A 23,198-nucleotide genomic window follows, 5' to 3' on the forward strand; every position below is an offset into this window, starting at 1 on the left:
ATATTAAGTATTGTATGTTAAGTATATGTTCTGGATAACTAACTCCTCTTTGGGCCTTTAAAATGAAGTTATAAAAAGGTACAGTATACATATTAAATACATAATACAATTTGAATAAAATTACATGATGAAACAACCTTGAAATGGCTTTTTCTAGTATCTCCATTTAATACAGAAAATAATACATAATACCTGGTTTTATGTCATATCTAAGTTTGCATAAAATATTTGGTTTATTTATAGATGTCATGCGGGAATTTTTCTGTGCGATGCTTTAATTTTGGGTGATAGTTATACACAGCATCTATGTTTATAGTGCACTCTTAGAAATGTATATAACATGGCAAATCATTCAGGCATTCTCCCCGCTCTGTGGGTGCTCAGGGCCATTCAGAGGAAAAATAAATGGTTCTGCTTTCTTAAAAAGGGGAATAAAAGTGGCAGGATTGAGTCTGCATGTCAAACTTGTTTATTGCAGGAATTGCATTTGACATCCATCTCCTCTTAGAGTTGAACTGGTTCCAGTGAATACTTAGATATGTGCATAATATATTAGCCATTTTCCTCCCTTCTGCAGGAGGAGCTGGCTTTGTGAGACCTGAGTAGAAGCTATGGAGCAGACCCAGTCATTCTTCAAGAACAGAAGGTTTTGGTAGGGAGATTGTTGTTTATGAAGAGCTAATTTATGTGCTGTCTGTCGTCTTGACAGGGAGGTAGTGTGAATTCTGATAGGTTCTATTTCTGCTCTCATCTCCCTCCCAAGATTAAATTGGTGCTAGGTCCTTGGGTCTCAAATACTTTAATTTACTGCATTTTTAAAAAGGTTCATTGGGAGTGTTTGAGCCTTTTAAAATGCCTTTGAATGTGCATGCTGCCACAGACATACTGATACAGGTATCTTAGTAAACTCTTACTTGTATGCAGTATGATGTCTACAGTCTCCCTTCTTAGGTTTTTATGAGAAAAGGTGGTCAGCTTAAGCTGTTGGCAGAGCCATTTGCACACGAGCAAGAGAGGCTTTTTTCTGAGCTACAGCCACAATTTACAGCTTTATTTGTACTGTGGGCCTACCTTTAATAAGAGATGACCCAGGAAACTGTGTTGACCATTCCTAAAGTGAAGATGTTTACTCTAGAACTTAATATAGTATTGAGAATGAAGGAAAAGGACACAGTTCCAGATTAAGGAAATAGACTTAATATAAAAATCTAAATATACAAGTTATGAAACCCACATTTTTTTCTTTAAATTGTACATGTTAGATTTCATTCAGTGATTTCATGTAAGATTTGTCAAAATTGTTTATATTTTTTCTGGACAGTGTGCAGAAGTTACATTTTTTTTATAAAAAATACTGTATATAAATTGACACGAAAAAATATCTAGAGTGCACAGTTAGCTCATTTTGCAACACTATTTTTTCTTTAAATTTTCCAATTTTTAATAGTCATGTTTGCTTACTCCATTAAAAACTATTTCGAACAAATGGCAAGTGTTTAAGAGGATTGTAAAGAGATTCGTTTTTACTACTCTATGCGAAGCAGAAATCCACTGGGGCTCATTGAAGTTCTTCCTAGATGTCTTTTCAGTAGCAGAAATGGTGTCTGAGACAAAGTATTACAAAATTATACATGTTTTGGATTTTCCATCCTCTCCACTTCCACCACCACTGCCACCTCCAGCTGCAGCTGCAGCTGCACTTTCAGCTAAAAAAAAAGAGAAGGAAAAGAAAGTGAGTATTTTCTGTTAATTTTAGCTAAATTCATGTTCTAAAATTCATGTTTAAAAGGTATTGCTTTTGTGATATGCATATTATATGTGTTTGACCTGAAAATTGAATGTGCTTTCATTACTTGTGTGGACAAGTGGAATATGAAACAGTAACACATGCTATATATGTGTATGTGTATGAAGTGCTGCAGTTGACACTACCATTTCTCAACAGACCAAACACACACTGAACCACTCTTCCTGGAAAGTTTCAGTAGTTAGATATATATATAACTCTGTCCCACACACACAAAACTGAGGTATGGAAGCCATGCAAAAGAAATAAACTCTTGGATCAATATAATATGTGAATCTATTTTTGAAGGAGATTATATAAAAGCTTTAATTTGACCTAATTGTATAAACCTTTATCCAACCCTGCATGAATCCCTCTGTTAATTACAAATTAAGGAAGAGAGACAGTTTTTATGTTTGTTGTCTTTAGCTACTCATACTGTCTCTCAAATGATTCCACAGATGTTCATTGGTCATAGTTAAGATTCTTTCAATGTGATCAATTGTGCTTTAAGTTTCATTTAAGGCAAGATACCAATATTAGAATTAAAACTTACATTTGAAAGCTGTGGATCACCATGTTACTAGGTCATTTTCGACCCTTTCCACCTGCATTGAAACATGTCACATAATCAGTGTCCTACCCTCTGTAATTTGTGGCTATAATCAACTTTATGTTACTAAATATGTATTTTATTTTCTTAGTTTAATACTCTATTCTTAGTTTCTGTTCTGAACTTTCCACTGTAGTGGTTCAGCACATATGTTATTTTGTTTTCTGTCTACTGACATGCTAAGAATAGCCAGGTCAGTGTGATCTAGAGAAACCACTGTGGTTCAGCATGTATCAAATTACTGTTTGTATGAACTGATAACAAACCCATATATTTACATGGCCTTGATTTGACAGTGTCAGATCTCTTTCTCACAAACACACATGGCCTCATTCCAGTGCACGTTTTAAAAGATGCAAAATAATTCACGTACATTTAGTGATGCCAGTTATGATATGCAAATATCAGAAACTTAGCTCCTGCAAATCAGCTTGTCCATGCTTGCATGTTTAAGATGCCTTGGGGGAAAATACTTCTTTCCTTAGGTCAGTGATTAAGTGATTCCAAAATACCAGTGATATAAGATTGTTCTAATGTCAAGTGTGAGGAGAAATACCTGAGTGTTTAATTTTTATGTAAGAACCTTATACTTAAGCGCATAGCACCAAACTTCAGTTACTATACTCCTTGCCAAGAAAGCAAATGTGTAAGGAGGTTTGTGTGTAGGTCCTGGGTTATTTTGTTTTGTTTTGCTGGTATTTTTGTGAAGTTCAAATGCTTACATTCCAGTATAAGGAAAAAGCACTTTGTTCATACCCATAACCAGCTAGTTCTCAGCAGTAAATTAATCTTAAAAAAATAAGATTATATAGTTAATTTGTGGAAAAGTGTCTTTAAATTTGGGAGACAGTGGTGTGGGTATAATTTCCATGAAAGTGTATACAAGTGTTGTCACAGTGTGAGCAGACCAAAATATTTCTTCTAGTTTTATTGCAGTAATAGCATTTGACTCATTTTCTTAGACTGCTTTGATCAAATAATGTAACTTAAAATACTTTTTAACCATTGTGCAGCAATGGGTTTTTTTACATTTTAGCCTAGTATAATGTATTTTAGGAGCCAATAGCTGCAGTTCCACTTCACAGTCTGACAGTAACTTAATGTGTGGCCTTGAGTAAACTCTCTTTTGTGTGAAATGTGAATAATACTCACCTATTTCCCACAAACTGATTAACAAATAAATTATCCAGTACTGGTTTATGTTTTAAAGATGTGAAATACACTCAGAGTAAACTAACTTTTCTTCTTCAAGCTAGGTGACAATAAATCGTTCTGTAGTAATCACATATGTTTTTGTTTTATTCTTTGAACCTTTTCATTCATCTCAGCTGTTTGGCAGAGAGATTGACTTTTTTCACATGTAATACAGAATAAAAATAACGTGACTCATTCCAGTCTTACACTTGAGTAATAGGTTCTCAGTTTCTGTAAAATCAGATTCTCTTCCAGGTTATCATATGCAGAACCATACTTGCAATTTTAGGACCTGGGCTGTCTTAGTAAGATTAGTGTTAAATGTGTAATACTAGAAAGTGTTAAATCTGTAATGTGAGTATATTTCAGCCAAGAAACTGATGTTGGGGAACTAGAGACAATAGCTTTATTTTAAACTTGGAAGAAAAGTGGGGATTCGCACAGCTGTTTTATGTTCCAAATGCACACTGTCCATTCCCATTTCTTTTCCTTATGCTTATAATTGTTCAGCTTACAGAAAGCACCTGGTGTATTTGGGGTGGATATCACACAGTTTTAATATATCTCTAGTAGTTCAGGTGATTGCAGCATTAAAAGATAAATAAGTGTTTAATTATGTTAAGTTTTAAGGCAAAAGAAATTTTACCTTCCCTTCACTTTTGTGATCATCATATTTTCTACAGTTTCACAATTTAGAAAATTTAAGTCAGTGTACCAGATTTGTGTAATCTTTAAAGTTGACTTTGCTTCCAAGTAAAGATAAAGCTAATTCGGCTAATTCAGAACTCACGTACCATTAATATAAAGTTTAATAGAATACTGCACACGTGCACTGCATGTGAGAATTTGAGAGAAAGAGAATATTTTGACTGCCTTACAAATATAGATGTAAATGAAAACCTTAGAAGATACTTAACCTTTTTTGGCAGCTTCTTCTTCTTCCTTTTTCTTTTGTTCTTCAATAGCTTTCATCTTCTCTTCATACTCATCAGCTCGTGTTTTCCATTCAACCCTATTGTTTTGGAGACCATCAAACATAGGTGTAATTTCCTTGTGAAACCTCGAGAATTCCTATGCAAACAAGTTAAATTAGTAAATTAGAAATTTGTAAACACTGATGTTTTGTACCTTCTTCATTTGTGGAAATACTGCTACTTCACAGAGAAAACAAGCTTTCATCTTCCTAGTTTATCTAATTTAGTATTTATGCTAGATGAATTAATTTTACTTGATTTCGTTCTCTTTTTTTAAACACTTGTTCCATCTCTGGTAGTGGATTTTCTGTAGACGTGAAAAAAATTCAAAAGAAGTCGTGCAAATACGTCATGGTACACATTTGAAAGCATGTTCTTGGCCCTGCAGTGATGACATAGTTTTGGAAGTGCTGTTTTGGATTAATACTGTGCACAGTCAGGTATAGAAGATCTGAATTTTATACTGCACCTTTTAGTGTCTTACCTAGTCCCACAGTTAATGGTCTGATTCATATAATAAAAGTATAACTATGATACATTATATTTTATCATATTATTTTCAGTATCAGAATATAATTTTTTAAAAAGTCTAGTATTCTATAGTATATTCCAAGCAGATGAGGATGTATCTGAAGATGTTAAAATACTAAAAACATGTCACGTTTTTGCATTACGTTTTGGGATCATATTAAAAGCTAGACAGGGATTAAGGATGTTGGCATGTGCCTTACAGAAGAAACAGAATATCTCTATTTTCAGAATATTGCAAGTTTCCTGTTCCCTTTTCTGTGCCATTAACTGCTTTCTCTAACCATGTGTTGCGTTTTTATGTTAAATGGGTCTGTGGAGAGTCTAACTTAGTCTTTCAAGGTAGTAACAAAAGGTTGTTACTCAGGTTTCACCAAGATTTTCACTTATTAATTGGCTTCACATCTCTTGAATTTGCTTTGTGGGAGCAATTCTTTTCTGTATCAAAAGGTTGAAATTTTTTGGCAGTTTTGATAGTTGTTTGCCCTGTGACCAAGAGTCCTGCTGCTGCCTAGAATTTTTAACTGCAACAGTTTGTCACTAACTGTGCTGTCAGAACTGCTGTGGGAGGAAAACAAGAAAAACAGTATCTTTACCTTGTACACAAAAGTACACACAAAATCTATGAAACCAACTTGGAGCTTAGGTAGTTCATCTCCTTTGTTTCTGTCCATCATAGGCTGGAAAAGAACAGCAGCAATTCAGATCATGTAGACACAATGCTTTTTGGTATAAAGAACTAGTAAGCATCATGGATCATTATCTAGTCAATGTTTTAGTAACAGTTACTATTGCTTAACATAGTTAAATTATTTAGTACTTACAATTGGTTGTTGCTGTAGCACAGTTCGTTCCAGGTCACCTTGCTCCCAGAATTCATTTGCAACCATGAGGGCAACCTGAATAATCACAATTCATTGGAAGTGTCAGCAGAAAGCAATAAATTTAAATAAATAAAGAAAATGGCTATTCAGAAAATGCTAAAATGTTGGTTAACCAAGAACTGGCATATTACTGTTTAAATCAATGTCTTCTCAATTTGCTACTTAACTATTATTACTAATTTCCATTCCACAAAGAAAGGACTTATTTCTTGCTAGCTGCATTATCTCTCAGTAGTTTAAAAAGTTCGCTGGAAATAGGGAGTTTTGGTCAAGCACAATTGAGTTCTGCTATTCTTGTAAGGCTAAGTAATGAGCTTCAGTACGATGGTCAATAAGTACTGAAGTACTTGAAGAACTTGTCTACAAAGCGATTGCAGAATTTATTTTTTGCATGTTTAAACTACATTGAAATGGCACCAACATCTACAGCATAGACACAATTAATTCAATCATACTGTTGTTAAAGCTGAATATTAAATATACCTGAAAAATAAAAAATTAACGGAGTGATATTTAAGGGTAGCTACAACAGCTGATAGAATCAGGGAGACCAGTTTTAGCTGAAGGACATGTAGAGAGGGTAGAACAATGGTAGAGTGGTTGGGGAGAGGCATCATGGAATCCTTACACTCAGCAACAGAAAAATAGAGTTGGTTTTCTGGAAACACAGTTGGGTAAAGATGCTTAAATATCTATCTAATTACTGAATTTTTAATAAATTAGCCTGCAATTGATAGGCAGTAAAACTGATAGCAAATGCAATATTGTCTATTTGAAAAGTACCTACCTTACTTTGTACTTCCCAAGGCTTGGTTATAGCAGACAGGTCACATCCAGTCATCATCATAGCCCTTTGAAAAAACAAAAAAAAACCCCAGGAGTATAGTTAGGATTACGATAGGAAAAAAATGATGTGCAGATGAATGCACATTTTCCTAAGATTGTAGGTATCTATTTCCAATTTTAAATCATGATTATGTTCATCATCAGGCAATAACACCAAGTCTTAATTTACATTGCCCAAATTGTTTTAAAATCTGGTCCTAGATAACTGATTGAATAAAGAGCAAAATATTAACCACTTACATGATTACTTCCTTTTTGGTTGGGTCAATAGATATGTATTTAATAGCCTCCTCTTCGGTTTCCATTTTTTCAATTGCATCCACAATCTTTTGAAACATAGATCTTTTCCTGTTGAAACATACCAGTAAACAATGTATTAGTGAACAGAAGTTCCTGCATTAAAAGTTAAATACAAAATTGTATTTCTAATATTTATGCTTTTTCAAAGGAGTGTCCTAGTCGTAGTATCAAAGTGATGCCTTCATCCCATTGAACTCAAAATTTTAAGGTAACCTAGCACATTTAGATTTTTCTGTATACCACTGACATGTGAGGTATTATGTCAGGATTCCTGGCAAAGAAACAAATAACCGATTTTGTAACTCTTCATATTAAAGCATACTCCTGTTTAGTATGAGTGCTTTTAGTATGGTATGCTACAATTAGGCTACAGAATCTATACTTCTGAAATACAGTGTTTACTTTAACTAAGAGCATATTTGAATTACATACTAAATTTATAGTAATGATTATATACATTTTTGTGTTCTCTAGTTTAAAAGCTTAAAATGAATCTAAGAATGTCTCAAGTTTTCTAGAAGTATTAGGCTTAATGACAATTTTAAATGTAGCTCTGTACTCTGCATATAAACAACTAAACCCTACATTTATAAACTGTTTAGGATTAATATTTTTTTTAGTAAGAAGTTATAGAGAAGCTAGTACTTACTTGAAGTACAAAGCCAAGTCCGTCGCTATTATTGCAACCTCAAATAAGTGTAGAACAGTTTCAAACTGGCGCTTGTTTAGGTTCTGGAAGATGTTTAAGCTCTGCAAGATAGAAAGTATATTAGTTCAATTTCTACTATAACACTGTTTTGGATTTGTGCTACACAGGTTGTTTCACAGAATAGTATAAAAAACCTGACCCCCTACAGTCCCTAAATTAAAATATGCTACAAATGAAAAATTACTCAGTTGGTAAAGATGGCCTTTACCCAAGGCTAAGAAGTGGCTAAGTTGCTGCATAAATGAGTAGTTGAATCTAAGCTGCTGCCCCCAGAGGCTGCACAAATTGCTGAATGCACAGGGACTCAAACAGTTGCAAGTCCTGCTATTGCCATATATAAATGAAAACCAAAGAAAACCACCTGTACCCCACATAATTGCTAAAGAAATTACAGTTGTTTGTTCCTTCTTTAACTGAGAACACCTGTGAGAAGCCAGGGCACAGCAGTGCTGCTTTTGAGGGCCTCCCGAGGTCCTGACAGCTGCTCCCGCAAAGCGCAGGGGTCGGTCCCTGGCACCTCACGTTGCCATCAAGGGAAGGAAAAGGTGGCTTGTGGTGTTTTGGGATGAGGTTTTATCATAAATCTTTGGGGGGTTTTTATGATCGTTGTGCTACTGGTTAGTGGAAGGATTTATTCTGTGGCCTGACGAGGCCAAGAAACAGCAGCACCACAGGGCTTAGAAAATGAAGAACGAGGGTGGAAGTGGATGCGCGCCATGCTGCTGCCAGCAGGTGGGATGGAAGGGGCACGTGTCTTCAAGCCTTGCCTGTTCAATCTTATTTCCATGCAGAATACGTAGCAAAGGGCTGTAAATGCTTCGTTCCCTTGCAGCCAGGGCAGAGGCCCCTGTAGGGGCAGGCCGCCCGAGCCCCGCCAGAGGGGAGCGCCTCAGAGCACAGGGCCTCAGGGCTGCGCTGCCGCCTCCTGCTCAGCCTGAGAGACCGGGCGGGAGCCTCTCCTCAGGCTGCTGGGGGGAGCAGCTGGTGCCATCTGCCTAATTCGGGGTGGATCAGTAATGGGAGCTGCAGCAGAGCCTGGTGTTACCTGCTGTGTTCTAGCAAGGTATGTGTGTGTGTGGTGTGGCCTGGGAGGCCCTCCCTGCATTCTGGGGGTGCCAGAGCCCCCGGCAGAACCCTGGCCTGAGCCAGGGGCAGCAGCTTAATGACATCGTTCTGTGGATTTGTGTTGTATTCTCTGCTTTGGTTTCAACATCAGCTGTTTTGTGAAAGCAGAAAAAAAAGATAAGGAGTATGATTGAGGCGCAGGGGAAAAGTTTTTCTGTCTTGAGTCAATTTCTGGTGGAATTACTGATGTTTCTCTGAAAGTGGACAATGCACAGGAATTTGGTTTAAACTTCAAAATTTTAGTATAATTTCTTAATCTGGACATAGAAGAATGAATGAGACATGGTGAAATTAATCATATCTTTTGTGTTGATCAGTGTGAGCAGAAGCCTCATGCTGACATACCTCATCTTGCAGTAGAGTTTTACTGTACTCTAGGTGATGCCTTTCTAATATGGAAGAGCCGTGAAGTTTTGCCAGTGGAGCAGCTGACCTGTTGAAGAAGAGACAGTTCTTTTTAATATTTTGAAGGCAATATTTTTGATTAAGGATTCAGATTTTTAGAATGAAAATGCTTCTGATCTGCACATTTGATAGTTATATATATCTTAACCATTGCTATGATGGAGAGAAAAAAAATGCTTGCCTTTACTTTTGTGACTTGAGTAGTGATGGGAATTGGAGCACACTGGGTGTTTTGTGCCCTGAAGTCAAACGCATTGTTAGATGCCTCAAAACTAAAAAATGAGTTTCAAAACATGCCTGTATTTTGTCTTGCATGTTCAGTTATGCTGTTTGTTTAATCTACGCAACTTCTGTTTACCTTAAAAATAGCCTGTATGTATCTTTTAGTGTTTATTGTGTGTCACAGCTTTTGAACTCTTGTCTGTCTGTAATGACTGTGGCCCATGTCCCCTGTGATTCTAATGTAGTGTAAGTAAATTAAATCTAAAGTAACAGTATAATGGACTTTAATTCCTCTAATGCTTTTGGGCTCCTTCTCTCTCTGAAAATCACTGTTTTATGGACTGTGCCAGTCCTGAGAGCTCAGGTGTGTTCAGTTTTACTACAGAGCTCATAGCATTCCTCTGATGTTGGGCTAAGCCTCAAGCAGAAGAGATCTGCATCAGGCTATGGTAGGAGGAGGAAAGAAGTATCCACACATAGGCTCCAGGTGTTTCTTTGTAAGTGTATTTTCCTCCTTTCTTCCCTTGGCTAATAATACCATTTCTCAGATAACCCAAGGTGGTTTGCTACACACTACCTGAATTTACTGACTTGTAATTAGAACTGTTGTGGCAAAGCCTGGTAACTTTTACAAATAGCTTTACTGCATTATGAGCTCATGTAGATGGCTTTCCACTACGGAAGACCACGGTAGGAAGATTTAAAACCTCCCTTAAACTTCTTTGGATGAGAGGCAGTTCGCTGAATGGGAATCAGCATCTGTCATTCTCTCCTACGTCACCTGGTGAATCCCTGAGAATAATCAGAAAATCCCCTGGCGTCACTGCTGAAACGCCTTTCCTGGGAGGAGTGTTGGGTCAGAGGAGTATGAATCATTCTGGAGGTACAGTTCCTGGAAAACTGTGCGTACTCACAATTACAGTTATAATTTTAGGGCACACTTGACATTCTGAGGAATGTGTGGTCTCTGTCTGGCACATAGAATCAAGCCCTTACAGATCACATAAAAGACTAAATGGTAGGTTGTCCACCCTTAAGGAGAAGAGTGGGTCTCACCATGTTATATAATGTTGTAATGAAAAGATAAGTTTGAAACAAAATTAATTAATATTTTTAATAGCAAGCATCTGTTAATTAATATTGTTTCATAACAGACATGGGAAAAACATAAATCCTTTAGAATATTTTCTCACAGGAGAAAGAGCATGAATGGCAAAGCTTAACCTCGTGATGTGTAACTTACTGGCATGTGGACCCAGTGGCAGAACACAAGCTCTTTAGCTCAGAATCCTCTATAACACGAGGAGATTACACATCAGGAAAGGACCTACATCAATCAGTAAACTGGGGAAGGGCACAGGGGATGGGGTGGGGGGGTGGAAACTGAGCTAGTTGGATGGAACAGTAGAAAGCAGAAAAAGAGTGCAGTTTAAATCCTGTCTCACTCTAAACTGGCCTTTGGCTATGCCACATCCTGAATCCCTCTCAGGAAAAGTACTCACGCCCTGTCTTGCAAAAAATAATCCAGTTAAGGATTTTAACTTTTCTCATTTATTTCTGGCCCCACATGCATGAGCTCTGCTACAATCCAAGTACTGTAGGAGCTTAGTGTCTTGAAAATTTATTGCAGCTCCAGGAGATCATTCTAAGGTTCTGCTTTTGCATTTTGACTTTGTGTTTTTAGCTGTTACAACAAATGCTCTGAACATAAATCTCCTGAAGGATAGATGTTCATTCATGCCAGATTAATATGGAATATATACCTTATATTTTTGCAAGTTTTAACATTTTTTATTTTTTTTAATTCCCACTAAAAATACTGCCTATCCAAACATTTGAGCATTTTTACTTACTTCATCTGATACAAGTTATTGGTCCCTCTGTGATCAATGTCATGGCAGAAAGCAGCAGCAACCATAGCAAAGGCTTCTAGATCGGTATAGTATTTTTTTATTTTGCCTGTCTGTAAAAGAAAATAGACAATTCTAAATGTGTACCTTCCTGAATTTTCCAGTTGGAATTGAAAGGAAAACCCAATAATTCATGTAAGGTTAATATTAGCAACATTACCATCAGTAGAGTAAACATTGTTTGTCCCACATTGAATCCATGTCGCCAGTTATGGTAAGTGATATCTCGGTAACCCTTCCTGACTGTGTACATCCACCTTGTAAGAACCTATTATGAACAGAAGTGATTAAGACTGTGCTGTTAATTGAAACAAAATGATGGAATGTCTATAAAACTGCTGGAATATACTAGGAAATTACTGTAATAATGTACGAGTTATATGAAAATAATTGCTTTTCATTGAATTAAGCATGGAAACAGCAAATTATTCTTATGTAAATGCATGTTGATTTAATTCCTGCCATAGATCACACAATTTCAAAATTAGTTTTAAGTTTTTCTTTCAAATATGCAAATGTTTAATTAGGCATGGAAGAATATTATCCATACCACTAATATTTGAGTATTGCCTACTTCTATATTAAAATACCTACAATCAGCTATTTTTCTTCTGCCTTAAAATAAACAAGATAAAATAAATCAGACCTCAGCTGGGACTTTAAACTTCTCAACAACATTTATCTCAAAGAAGAGTCGTATTCCACAAGTTATCAGGCAATGTTCTGTAACAGGAAAGTCACTGAAGCGGAATTCATACAGCTCGAAATCTTTTGGATCAGGTAGTTCTTCTTTCTGTGGGGAAAAGCAAAAAACACAAGGGTTTTTCTAGCAAGAACAAAGTCAGAAAGACTTTTTTATTTTCTGACTTCAGTGGAAACATTGCCTAAAAACAGTGTACATGCTATACATATCTTCAAAGGCCTCACGTTTCAGTACAAATGTATTAAGTTAAGAAACACAATGGTGATAACTGCTGGCTTTCTCCTCTAAGAGGATAGGTAAAAGTCTTGGCCAGGAGTGTTCTTCCTACTCTTAATCTGTTGTTTCTCCTACTCTGCCACAATCTGTTGTGACCATCTCAAGATTTAGATGAGAAATATCAAGCCTTGGAATTTCTCCATCCTTATATAAAATACTGTGGTTCTCCCACTTTCAGCCTGGTCTCAACACTGCAGTCCATCTTTTACATAACTGAAGTTGTTCTTGTTAAGTGTTGTTCTTCCCTTTTGGATCTTATGAATAGTCATTAATATAGTGACTAAAAATAATCTGTCTAGAACAAAACATTTTTTTACTTTCACAGTACAATAAAGTAACAACAACTTTTTTTTTTTATAACACAAGGCTTGCATGCATGCCTACCTACCCATAGCCTTGTCTTCTCTTGGAGAGACTTTAGGCAAGCAAAGATTCCTCTGTGTTTTTTAACATCTGGAGTGATGATGGTTTGTTTCTGCTCCACAACCAACTCTCAAAATTAGTCTCTCTTACCCTGTCCTCTGTGACAGTCTCTCTTTGTGATAGGCTATATATACTTAATAGGCAAACCTGTAGAATTGATTTGCTACATGGAAAGTGGACTGGAAAATCCTACAAGATCAGATGTAGAAATTCACAGATCTTATTTGTTGTGTTCTTGTTTGCTTGCAGCAGATTCTTGACTGCTTAGCTCTTGAATGGTCTCAGTATATGCATACAGTATATATTGTTTCAGTGCTGAAATGTACGAAGCATATAGTATTGATGGTTATTATGGCTTACTGCACATCCCTTGGAGTGATTTGCTTTCTAGTGCTGGAGTTGGTCATGATTCTATCCTAGTAATTGCCTTTCTGTACTTCATAACAGTCTATTCTGAATGGTTCTGACCACTAATGAAAATGAGAGATCATTCTAGAAATAGTGGACTGTATAAGTGCCCCACATACTAAATTTCATTAGAAGCTGTCTGGATGCCATTCAGGATTTTTCTGTCTCTGAAGGGCAGGTATTTCCTTCTCCCTGGGATTTTCCTGTGTATTTACTCTGATCTGAGGTCAAGGACAAGGAAACCACGTGGAGCAGGGGTGGTTTAAGACCCATTACTTTGTGAATCATCAGATCTAGGAACACCTGCTTTATCCCATTAGCTATCTGGGATTCCAGGTCTTATAAAAGGATAAAGCATTGCCATGTAGCCTTGGCAGTGCAGAAGATAGTATACCTTTGAATTTATGACTCCTCAATGTTCAGATAACTCATTTTAATGGATTTTTGGAGATTCAAAAATTCGTACCAGTATTATGTTTTTATATTTAGAGCCTGTACCATAAGAATTACTTGTTGCTCTACTAGTAGAGATATATTTTTAATGTTTATCTATTAATTTTTCAATTCTTCATGCAGATAAATTAAATGTATGTTAAAAGGTATGGTAAGGGACACAAGGTCTGTTGGTGTTTTTTGGTTTCACCACTTTTAAGCTGCGTGAGCATCTGTTTTGTGGAAGGCAGCAAAACATTAACACCACTGCATTCCTGCATAGACATGGACATAACTAAAAAATAGTTTAATGAGATCTTTTCGCTATGGCTATATCTGCTTTAGCAAATGTGATGTAGTAGGAGGAAATACGTGAATTGTTTGGTACTGGAAGTCAACCGATTTGTGTGTATTTAACCCCTTTTCTTCACCCTAGCTCTTTTCTGATCCATTAACAGTGGAAATTCATTCAGTATTTTCCTGGAGCACATCTTTGAATTTTGTTTCAGATAAAGTAAGCCAGTGCCTGTGCTCCAGTACTGCTCCAGAAGAAAATGTGAAGTTCACTAAGAGAGCACAAACCGTTTTCCTCCAAAAGGGCACTCGCTTTCTAGATTGAAATAGTAAGGCAGCCAGAGGGCTGCACAGTCCGGAAAAGAAAGTGACTTGTTTTAGTAGGAGCAGTTTTAACCAATTAGGTCAAATCTGTTTTGTCACTGATCACTCTCTTTGGACTTCTGTGCCTAAGGAAATGCAGGAAAATTCATCTGAAAGTAGGTTAGTTCCACTGGACACTCCTACATGTATTCTCTTACCCAGAATGACCTTACATCAATGTTCCTTCTCATATTTTCAAAATTAAATACATTAAATTGCAATTATAGCACTGTCCCCATGGATACTTAAAGAATATTAGCATTTAAAACTTTTCTATGTAACTCTGACTATCCAAGTCTCTTAACACATATTTGGGACAAAATATTTCCCTATAGGTAACAGTGGGGTGTGCATATAGACAAACTGAAGAGGTTGAAGATGATTAAATCAAATCCATCTAGCTTGTGGAACTCAATTGTATTAGTCAGGGTCTGGCTATACACAACTTTTTCTATAATGAGGACGCATTGCTATTTGATATAAACATGCTGGCAGAATTTTCAGTTTAATGACTTACCAAAATCCTGATAAGATCCTTTTGATCACATTCTTCTATACTATTTGCATTTAATTTCTCCTTGTATTTCTGAAAATGAAAATGAGTAAGAAATGAAGCGTTTGTGTAGCAAATTTCCTACTTCAATTTTGTGACTGTGAGGAGAAACTCACCAGTATAGATTCAACTTCAGAAGGGGTTGCCTTTGTCTGGTACATAAGCATTTCCTGAGCAATGTCTTTCCTGTTTTCAAGCTTGTTCATTTTGTCATAAGTGTCAGTATTTAAAACAGACCATCCCAGGAACTGTGTGAGAGACTGGAACAAAGCCAAGCAAAGTGGAGATGACACCATGATGATAAAATATAACTGAAAATTTGAACTTACTTAAACTTCAGTGCCTTGGTAGTGCCCTTTGAAAAGCAATGTATAACTCTACTTGTTAGAGGCTTTCACCTTTCATCAACAGGTTCTGTTAGCATCTTTTAATGATGTTATTTGTCTCAACTTAGTAATTAAGGGCCCATATTCCCATCTTTAATACAGGACTCTGAGGCTTATGAAGCTCAGATCAGCTGAGTGGACTTAGATACACTGGGTAGAATCTTATCTTGCCCAACTGTATGTAATCATGAACACTCTGAAAACTCCCATGACCACAGCCATGATACCTGTTGGCATACTGCTTACCCACTGTTAATTAGAAGATGCTGATCATCACTAAAAAGTCAAATGATTAATACTAAAATAATATCTGACTTTTGCTCAGTATTAGAATGCAAATTCTCTCTCATTAATTTTCAGGTATATAAAGGGCAATAATTTTTTTTATTCTTAAGAAATTGTACAATGAAGAAGTTAGACATTTTATTAGATGTTAATATAGCCTATTTGACAATGTTTAGGCATTTTAACATTACTTTTTACAGTATTTTTATCAACATCATATAGCTCCTTAAAGCCTCTATTCCTATTAAGCTTACTTCAATGATCTGTTCATCATACTCGTCAAAAGGTTTTCCATCTTTCCTATTGTAAAATGTTGCGACTCCCACAATTTCTTCTTTTTTGTTGACAATAGGCAATGACAGGACATTTTTTATAACCCATCCAGACTCATCCACTGGTCCTTTCTGTAGGAAAGTCAAAGAACAGGAAATGCTGTATATTTCTTGAAATTAGTAATACAGCTACTGATAAAGACAATGTAACACCAAGATCTATGTATCAAAAAACAAAGGAAAAACTATCTATGAAATCAACTGTGTAACTAATTGGTGGAAAGCAACAGCATACTTTTCTACAATATTTATAATTATTAACATTACTGGAATTACCTGAAATGTGAAATATTCATCTGCTGGTGCATTCATCATGTTACAAATCTGCAGCATAAACAAAGGGAGATATTGTTTAAATAGAATAAAATACACCAAGACTTGCTTGGCCTGTTCTTTTGAAAAGGTGTATTTATTTTCTAAGCTTACAGCAGTAAGCACCCTAGCCAGCTGCAGAAATTAAAATTGTTCCTATTAAATTAGTTGTGGTTATTCTAACAGATGTCATTCTGCAGTGCTTGTAACAAAGTCCCTCATGTATGATGTCTCACAGTGCATTAAGCATACCATAAAATAATTTCCAGATTGAAATGGCAGGAGGGGTTACAGAGAGAAATAACTGAGTACTAAGGGTTCTGTCCTTACTACTATTAAAAATGCCATAGGATTATTAATAATTGTCATACAGCACAACTTTGAATTACATATATTTGCTACTCAAGAAGGGATAAGAAAGAAAGAAAATTTTAGAACTGTGTATATGATCATTTTCTTAATTTGATATTTTGTTGTGAGGCACAGTTAGCACACCTGGAAAGTGACATCAGACACACAGGTCATTCCTCTGATGACACTGGAGGCTTGTCTCCATCCAGACTACTGGCTCACATTATTTCACTAGGAACCAATGACATGAGGAGGCAGCATGGTATTTTTTTAGAGGTTTTTGGGTGTGGAGAGGTTTGGGCTTGTTTGGTTTTTGTTTCGTTTTGTTTTTTTACTCAGAACCACATGAACTACAACTTTTAGGTTTTGCTTTTTCTCTGAACTTACAAATCCATTTTCAGCAACATATGTTGGCAATCCACTGGCGAGACACCAGTGATCTGGTGGAGGTGACCTTTAGAGAGAGAATGAAATTGAATTACTTGTGCAATACAGACATGTTGTTATTTTATCCCTGCAATATACCCAAGTATCACACATTCAGAGGCTGCCAATGAATACTTACGGAATGACTTTGATTTCTTCTTGTCCATGTAAAAGGTAGTCAATAATCTTATAAAAGATGACTTCCTAAATAAAAATATAAAAACATGTAGGTGACCTGTACTACCTCAATGTGAAAATTAAGATTCATAAAAAGAAAAATTAATATCCTCACTCGTCCGTCAGGTGTCTTGGGGCCTTTGTAAGGCTCTTCCTCCCCCAGCCGGATTGGCCACTCATCATAGAACTCCTGAAAAAATAATTTACAGAGTTTAGCAAAAGGAAAAAAAAAAATAATTCAGTTCTGTGTTCATAGATAACATGACTTCTGTGACTAGCAATTTTATTTTTCCTTCTCCATAGCTGTACTATGGTGGTGTTTCAGACAATGTTAAGAAAATGTTGTTAAATAGATTCCAGGCAAGAAATGTTTGCCATTAAATTCCAGGCTAATCTGAAGCTTATCTTTGAATGGTTGTACATCTTAACTGTTATTTTAGAAGGCAGGTATTTATAAAGCAACAGTCAGGCTTGCACTTCTTTCTTCTTCCCTTTCTGACATGGAATTATTACTATGAAAAATTATTTTGGAATAAGCCTTTATGTTTATCATGATTGTATCCTTTGCTTACATTTTGTATATACATTTTGTAACACAGATTTTATGTAAATTATCCCAAAGTGTTAGAAAGCATGGTAACTTTATGTCTTGGAGAGACACACACTAGAAATATGCAGAGCAAATTAATTAGAAAGATGGATGTTATAACTTAAATTTTGGAGGAACACATTTCTAGCAAGTAGGCAAAATAATTGTTACCTTCTCTTTAGTCATGTCCAGCAGGCCGACAGAATATCTTTCACAGTTCAAATAAATTCGAATAGTGTACAGTGCTTTGTGAAACTGCCGTTCTATATCTGTTAGCTCCTCAAAGACTTTGTTGGCAGACCACAAAAGCATCTATTTAGAATGAAATAGAAAGTAAGTATATGTTCACAACAGTAAGAAAACATAAACGTATGAATCCTAGGCATTCCAGGTGAAAATCATATTGTTACAAAATTAAAAAAATTAAACAGATGCTGTTCTTACTTCGATAGGCTTGCAATAATATAAAATAATGGGAATAATAATGGTTTCACACAAAAAAACAAGTATTATTATTAACATGTTCCTCTATACCTGACTTCTTCGGGATTCAATATTATGGAGATAGGATGTATGCTGACTTCTCATGATTACAGATATAAAATTGAGGTATTTTTTAAAGACCTAAAAATGACAAAAAGCAGAAAAAAGACAAATGCATCAGATCAAGAGGTAGAATTACTCAAACTACTTCTTGTACTGCTGTGTGACATTTGAAGTTATTACCTCTTCATCCTCTTTTGAGAACTCAGTAGCATTTAATTTGTTGAGTGCCATCACAACAGCAAGCACCTCTTTACCCTGCATAATCGGGGTTGCCAACATATTCATTGTCGTATAACCAGTTTGTTTGTCCAAAAAGTCAGAAAAATGGTTGTTCTGAAAGGAAAAAAAAAACCAAAAACAAACCACACAGATGAAATTCATAATAATTAGTTACCATGCCCAGAGAAAGTGATTATTTAATTTGATAATTTATATTTGAAATTCTATAAGCACAGTTTCACAGCACAGTAGGTTTATACTTGCAAAAACATGTCTTCATTATTTGATACAATCTTGCAGAGTTATGTGTACAACCTTAACTTAGGCATCAGTTATGAAAATAGCAAGTTCTGTGCAGTTTTTTTATTAGAATAATGAGGAATTTCAAATATGGGAAAATCTAGAAGAAAGGCAACAGTAATATGACTTTGTGGCTACCTGAGAGTCTAATACATATGTCCTGCATGCAAGAGAATTACTTGGTATCTATGTTAACATTTATTCTTATTTAATTATCTTTGTAGCTAAAATTCATGATACTGTCCCATTACACCATGTTTAAAACCACCATCTGTCCTGAATGTATATGACTAAAAACACTTCTGGCTTAGAGGCATCTCCAGCAGGTTTGCATCTGACTGAGCTGTTTCTTATTTCTTCCTCTCGAACAGACTCTCAATCTTACTGCTCCTAGCCCAACATGTTATTCTGGTGAATGGAAGGGTGTAGGACCAGAGATCAGGACACAGAGCTGCTTTTGTTGGATATGTGATCCTGTGACTAATGAACAAGCCACAACTAAATACCCTACCAATTTAATCCTTGAAACTGAGTGCTGAGGAGGGTTTAGTAAAACCTATTCTTTTAATTCTTTTATGTAGAAACCACTGGGAACCTAGCTTGCGTTTCATGTAATACTGTTTCATTTACTCATGTCAAAGAAATTCTTAGTGTTTTCATTGAAATGTTCTAGTGTTCTCTTTAATTTGAAATAGGGATTTGAAATTTGTCTGTTTGCCAAGGGTGGCTGTATTTTGTGATGTTCTTAGGATAATACATCTGAATGAGCTGAGTTACAAGCTGGGGGATTGAAATCTGCCCATACTGAGAAGTGACACAGTTCTATTAAAACAGCTAAAATACCCAGACTGTCTTCACTGGGCCTTTTCCATCCCCTTGCCTCTGCCACTTCTAACAAGGCAGAGCTCAAATTTCTTCAGCACTCAGGTCCTGATCTACAATCAGTGGCAGATTCTTCTTGAATTCCTGTAACAGGTCTGATTCTCATTTCTCAAGGTAATGAGCAGTTGGTGCTGAGAATGTCAAGAGGTGATGAGCAACCTGGTCACCAGGGAAGGTCAGACCACATAGATAATAATGGCAGCCTGCCAAAGGGAGACAAAAGGAGTCCTGTTTTAAGGACATTTAGCTGGAACCAAGATTCCCAAACCTTACCAGTTCCCTCCTGTTAGCAAATATTTGTGAAGTTGCTTATAGAGTGACTGACTTGTTACTAAATGTCTACCCAAGGAGGTGATACATATTACTGCTATTACTGGAAAATATGCATGGTGGATCTGAACATGAGCCAGCAGTGTGCCCAGGTGGCTAGGAAGGCCAATGGCATCCTGGCCTGCATCAGGGATAATGCAACCAGGAGGACCAGCGAGGTGATCTTATGCCTATACTTGGCCTTGGTGAGGCCACACCTCAAGTGCTATGTGTAGTTTTGGCCACCACAGTATAAGAAGGACATTGAGGTGGTGGAGAGGCTGCAGAGAAGGGAAACTAGGCTGATGAGAGGTCTGGAGAAAAGGTCTTACGAGGAGAGCCTGGGAGAGCTGGGGCTGTTAAGCCTGGAGAAGAGGAGGCTGAGGGTTTTTAGAGCTCTGTATGCTACTGTGACAGAATGCATAAACATTTCACTCACTCCTGGATTTCTGGATGCTTAAAAGGGACCTGTACACAGCAAGTGAGCTGAATCAGCAGTACACAGCTGCTGAATCTGAATTTGTTCAATAAATGCAGACTGAAGGTAGAAGTGGTGTTCAGAAGAAGCACTTTGGTCATACAATTTTAGCAAAGGATAGAAACATTTTAAAGCATGCCAGATTGTTTTGATAAACAAAAAGTTCAGTAACTATAAGCCATCCTAAGTTATGTCCAGCTAGTGCAATGTAGAAAGATTTAAATACCTCATAACACATTGGCAGCATTCCCACAGCATATACAAAGATTTCTAGCACGTGATGTGCATATACAAGCAAAAATTTGTGCATAGATTTAGGCCTTTTGTTACTGAATATTTTGCACATAAGCACTAGGAGATTTTAAGCCCTTATTTCAAGTTTTCAAAATATTTTCTCTTCAGGACATAAGTTCCTTTGTTTTCAAAGTAAATACCTTTTCACAATGTCTGGAAGATCATGTTCATAGATAAATAAGCCAGAAATGTGCTCTGTGGTACCAGAGCCAGAAGAGCATCTTTGTGCTCCCACGAATATATGAATGTGGGCACTTAGTCTATTTAGGTCTGATCTTATGAATCCAACCATCTCTTAGAGCAATGTTGTGAACTTTCAGCTCTCAGTTAAATAATGAAATAGGCTTTTTTAAAAAAAATAAGGAAGGGTGATCTGTTGATACCTCCCTAACTGTAGTCCATTTGCAAGCATTTTCTACTAGTTCCATTTAAAGCTAAGATACCTAGCCATTTACTGTACACTGACCAGTTCTGTACATATATCCTAAGCTGTTCAACATGTCCTGGATTTGTACTAAGCTAACACCAGCATACAGAAGTGGAAAATCAGGATGCCTCTTTGTGTTCATCTTTCTATTACAGGTGATGGAAGGTTAACTGGAGAGGGGTTTGGCAGGCTACTAAGGATCTAGCCTATACACTTTAAATTAGTAGGTAATTCATGTTTCTTGATTTTTTAAACCATTACAAAAATTTTTATCTCACTGTGAATTACCAGTACTACTAACATTATTATTATTATAAACCTTTTACCAGTGAAATATCAGTATAATGCTCTAAGTTTAAACAATTTGGCCTCATCTTTTAAATTCCTTTAAATTATCTAATTTCCAGCACATACCTGAATTCTGATTCTACTGAATCAGAAGTCACTGTTGTGAAAACAGTATGATCACACCTCTGAGAAAGGGAAAAATAAGGCCATTCTTTCTAAGTTGTTTGGTTTTTTTCCTGATATGACAGTTACACATCAACTTGCTTACTGACACCATACCCATATCTGACTCTGAATTGTAGCTATATCATCATAAATTAATGTTTGTAATGAGGTAAAATAAATACAAATGAGAAAAAATAATTTCCATGGCAACCAGACATTTAGAGAAAAAAGTTAAGTTTAAAAGACTGTCAGAGCAGATAATACTTTACAATTATCTAGTTTGGGTTTTCTTGAAAATAAAAATCATAAATCAGTATTATTTTTTTTTTTCTGATAAGTTCTTGATGGACTGGCCAGAGGCAACCATCTTGTGTCTCTCTCATTTCATGGCTCTCCCTGCAGATCTCATTTCCTTTTTAGGGAGTGATATGTTCCTCTGTGTTTCCTTTAACCAGTTTTAAAAGACTTTCTTTATTTCATAATTAATTTTTCATTGGCTGGTTATAGATACCCCACAATTCTTTAAACAAACTATGAAAAAGAGCTCTGCAAAAAATTTTAACCTTCCACTGGCTTTGTTCTATGCCAAGCTTAAAAGATGATGAAGACCATCATTGTAATGTTTATTGACCCATCCTACTGTGTTTAATAAAGGAAGTACATCTCCCAGTTCATAATGTTGTATTAGGATTTGCTACACGTGCTAAGCCTTGAGCATTTCTGGTTGGATTAATGATAAAATGTAGCCTGAGACAAGTGAGTCTGACACTATTGGAAACTCCAGGTCAACATCTGTAGTGTTAATTTTATATTTATTCAGTATAAATTTGATCAGAAAATGCAAAAGAAATATTGTAAGTAATGAGACAGGTTAACCCTTGTTAATTTTATTTCCATTGCACATGCAGAAGTATGTAATTTATACAAATGCAGGAAAGACAGAGAACCTGAGAAGTGTGAAATGCATCTCAAATGAAAAGTTTAAGGGAACAAGGGTCTCTCTTTCCTGTTCAGATAGTCAGGGTGAAGTTTCTCTAATCTAGTTGGTTTGAGGTAATAGGAACAGCACCTCGAAGTTGTTAGTACTGTGGCTTCCCACATCTCTAGTATACTTGTTTATTCCCATATTATTTTAATTTGGAACACCACAGGCATCTTCATTGCACTTGTGGTTTAAACTGTTAGGAAATTAGATTTTCCCATAAACCTTTGCTTCCTTGACTGGGGGTCTTGCTGGGAAGCATGATGTTGTTTTGTTCATGTCCCACAGATGGCATTTATACTGCCTTTCAAAAGACTCTTACTGTTCCTTCCTTCTTTTGTTGACTCCAAGTGACATGTCAGTATCTGCTGGGAAGCACACATCTGCATTTTGAGTTTGGCAAAGTACAGCAAATACCACAGTTAAGGAGAAGTGGTAAGACAATCCTGCAGCTGAGGTTGTAGTGCCAAGAGGTCAGATGCATATTTTCCTCTAACTCTTT

General features: G+C 36.2%; 1 protein-coding gene across 2 annotated transcripts in view; it reads right to left on the bottom strand.

Annotated features, from left to right (window-relative positions):
* Positions 1–1,617: 1,617 nt before the first annotated feature.
* The window catches only part of PDE6C (phosphodiesterase 6C, cGMP-specific, cone, alpha prime), a 28,346-nt gene continuing 6,765 nt past the window's right edge, over positions 1,618–23,198 (bottom strand). Inside the window, exons 2-22 of one of the 2 annotated variants that reach the window (XM_010000041.1) lie at positions 18,533–18,685; positions 18,341–18,430; positions 17,978–18,118; positions 17,333–17,407; positions 17,180–17,244; positions 17,002–17,068; positions 16,228–16,275; positions 15,874–16,023; positions 15,065–15,208; positions 14,913–14,981; positions 12,143–12,289; positions 11,657–11,764; positions 11,440–11,549; positions 9,305–9,392; positions 7,775–7,875; positions 7,066–7,173; positions 6,767–6,830; positions 5,920–5,994; positions 5,692–5,775; positions 4,511–4,664; positions 1,618–1,682 (exon numbers count right to left, since the gene is read on the bottom strand). In XM_010000041.1, coding sequence (XP_009998343.1) covers positions 1,618–1,682; positions 4,511–4,664; positions 5,692–5,775; positions 5,920–5,994; positions 6,767–6,830; positions 7,066–7,173; positions 7,775–7,875; positions 9,305–9,392; positions 11,440–11,549; positions 11,657–11,764; positions 12,143–12,289; positions 14,913–14,981; positions 15,065–15,208; positions 15,874–16,023; positions 16,228–16,275; positions 17,002–17,068; positions 17,180–17,244; positions 17,333–17,407; positions 17,978–18,118; positions 18,341–18,430; positions 18,533–18,685 — 2,106 coding nt within the window. Of the gene's footprint in view, positions 1,695–4,510; positions 4,665–5,691; positions 5,776–5,919; positions 5,995–6,766; positions 6,831–7,065; positions 7,174–7,774; positions 7,876–9,304; positions 9,393–11,439; positions 11,550–11,656; positions 11,765–12,142; positions 12,290–14,912; positions 14,982–15,064; positions 15,209–15,873; positions 16,024–16,227; positions 16,276–17,001; positions 17,069–17,179; positions 17,245–17,332; positions 17,408–17,977; positions 18,119–18,340; positions 18,431–18,532; positions 18,686–23,198 lie in introns of both variants that reach the window. The other variant, XM_010000040.1, reaches the window with a different exon arrangement.

This window comes from Chaetura pelagica, unplaced genomic scaffold (assembly GCF_000747805.2).
Source record: "Chaetura pelagica isolate M959 unplaced genomic scaffold, ChaPel_1.0 scaffold436, whole genome shotgun sequence".
Classification (NCBI taxonomy): Eukaryota; Metazoa; Chordata; class Aves; order Apodiformes; family Apodidae; genus Chaetura; species Chaetura pelagica.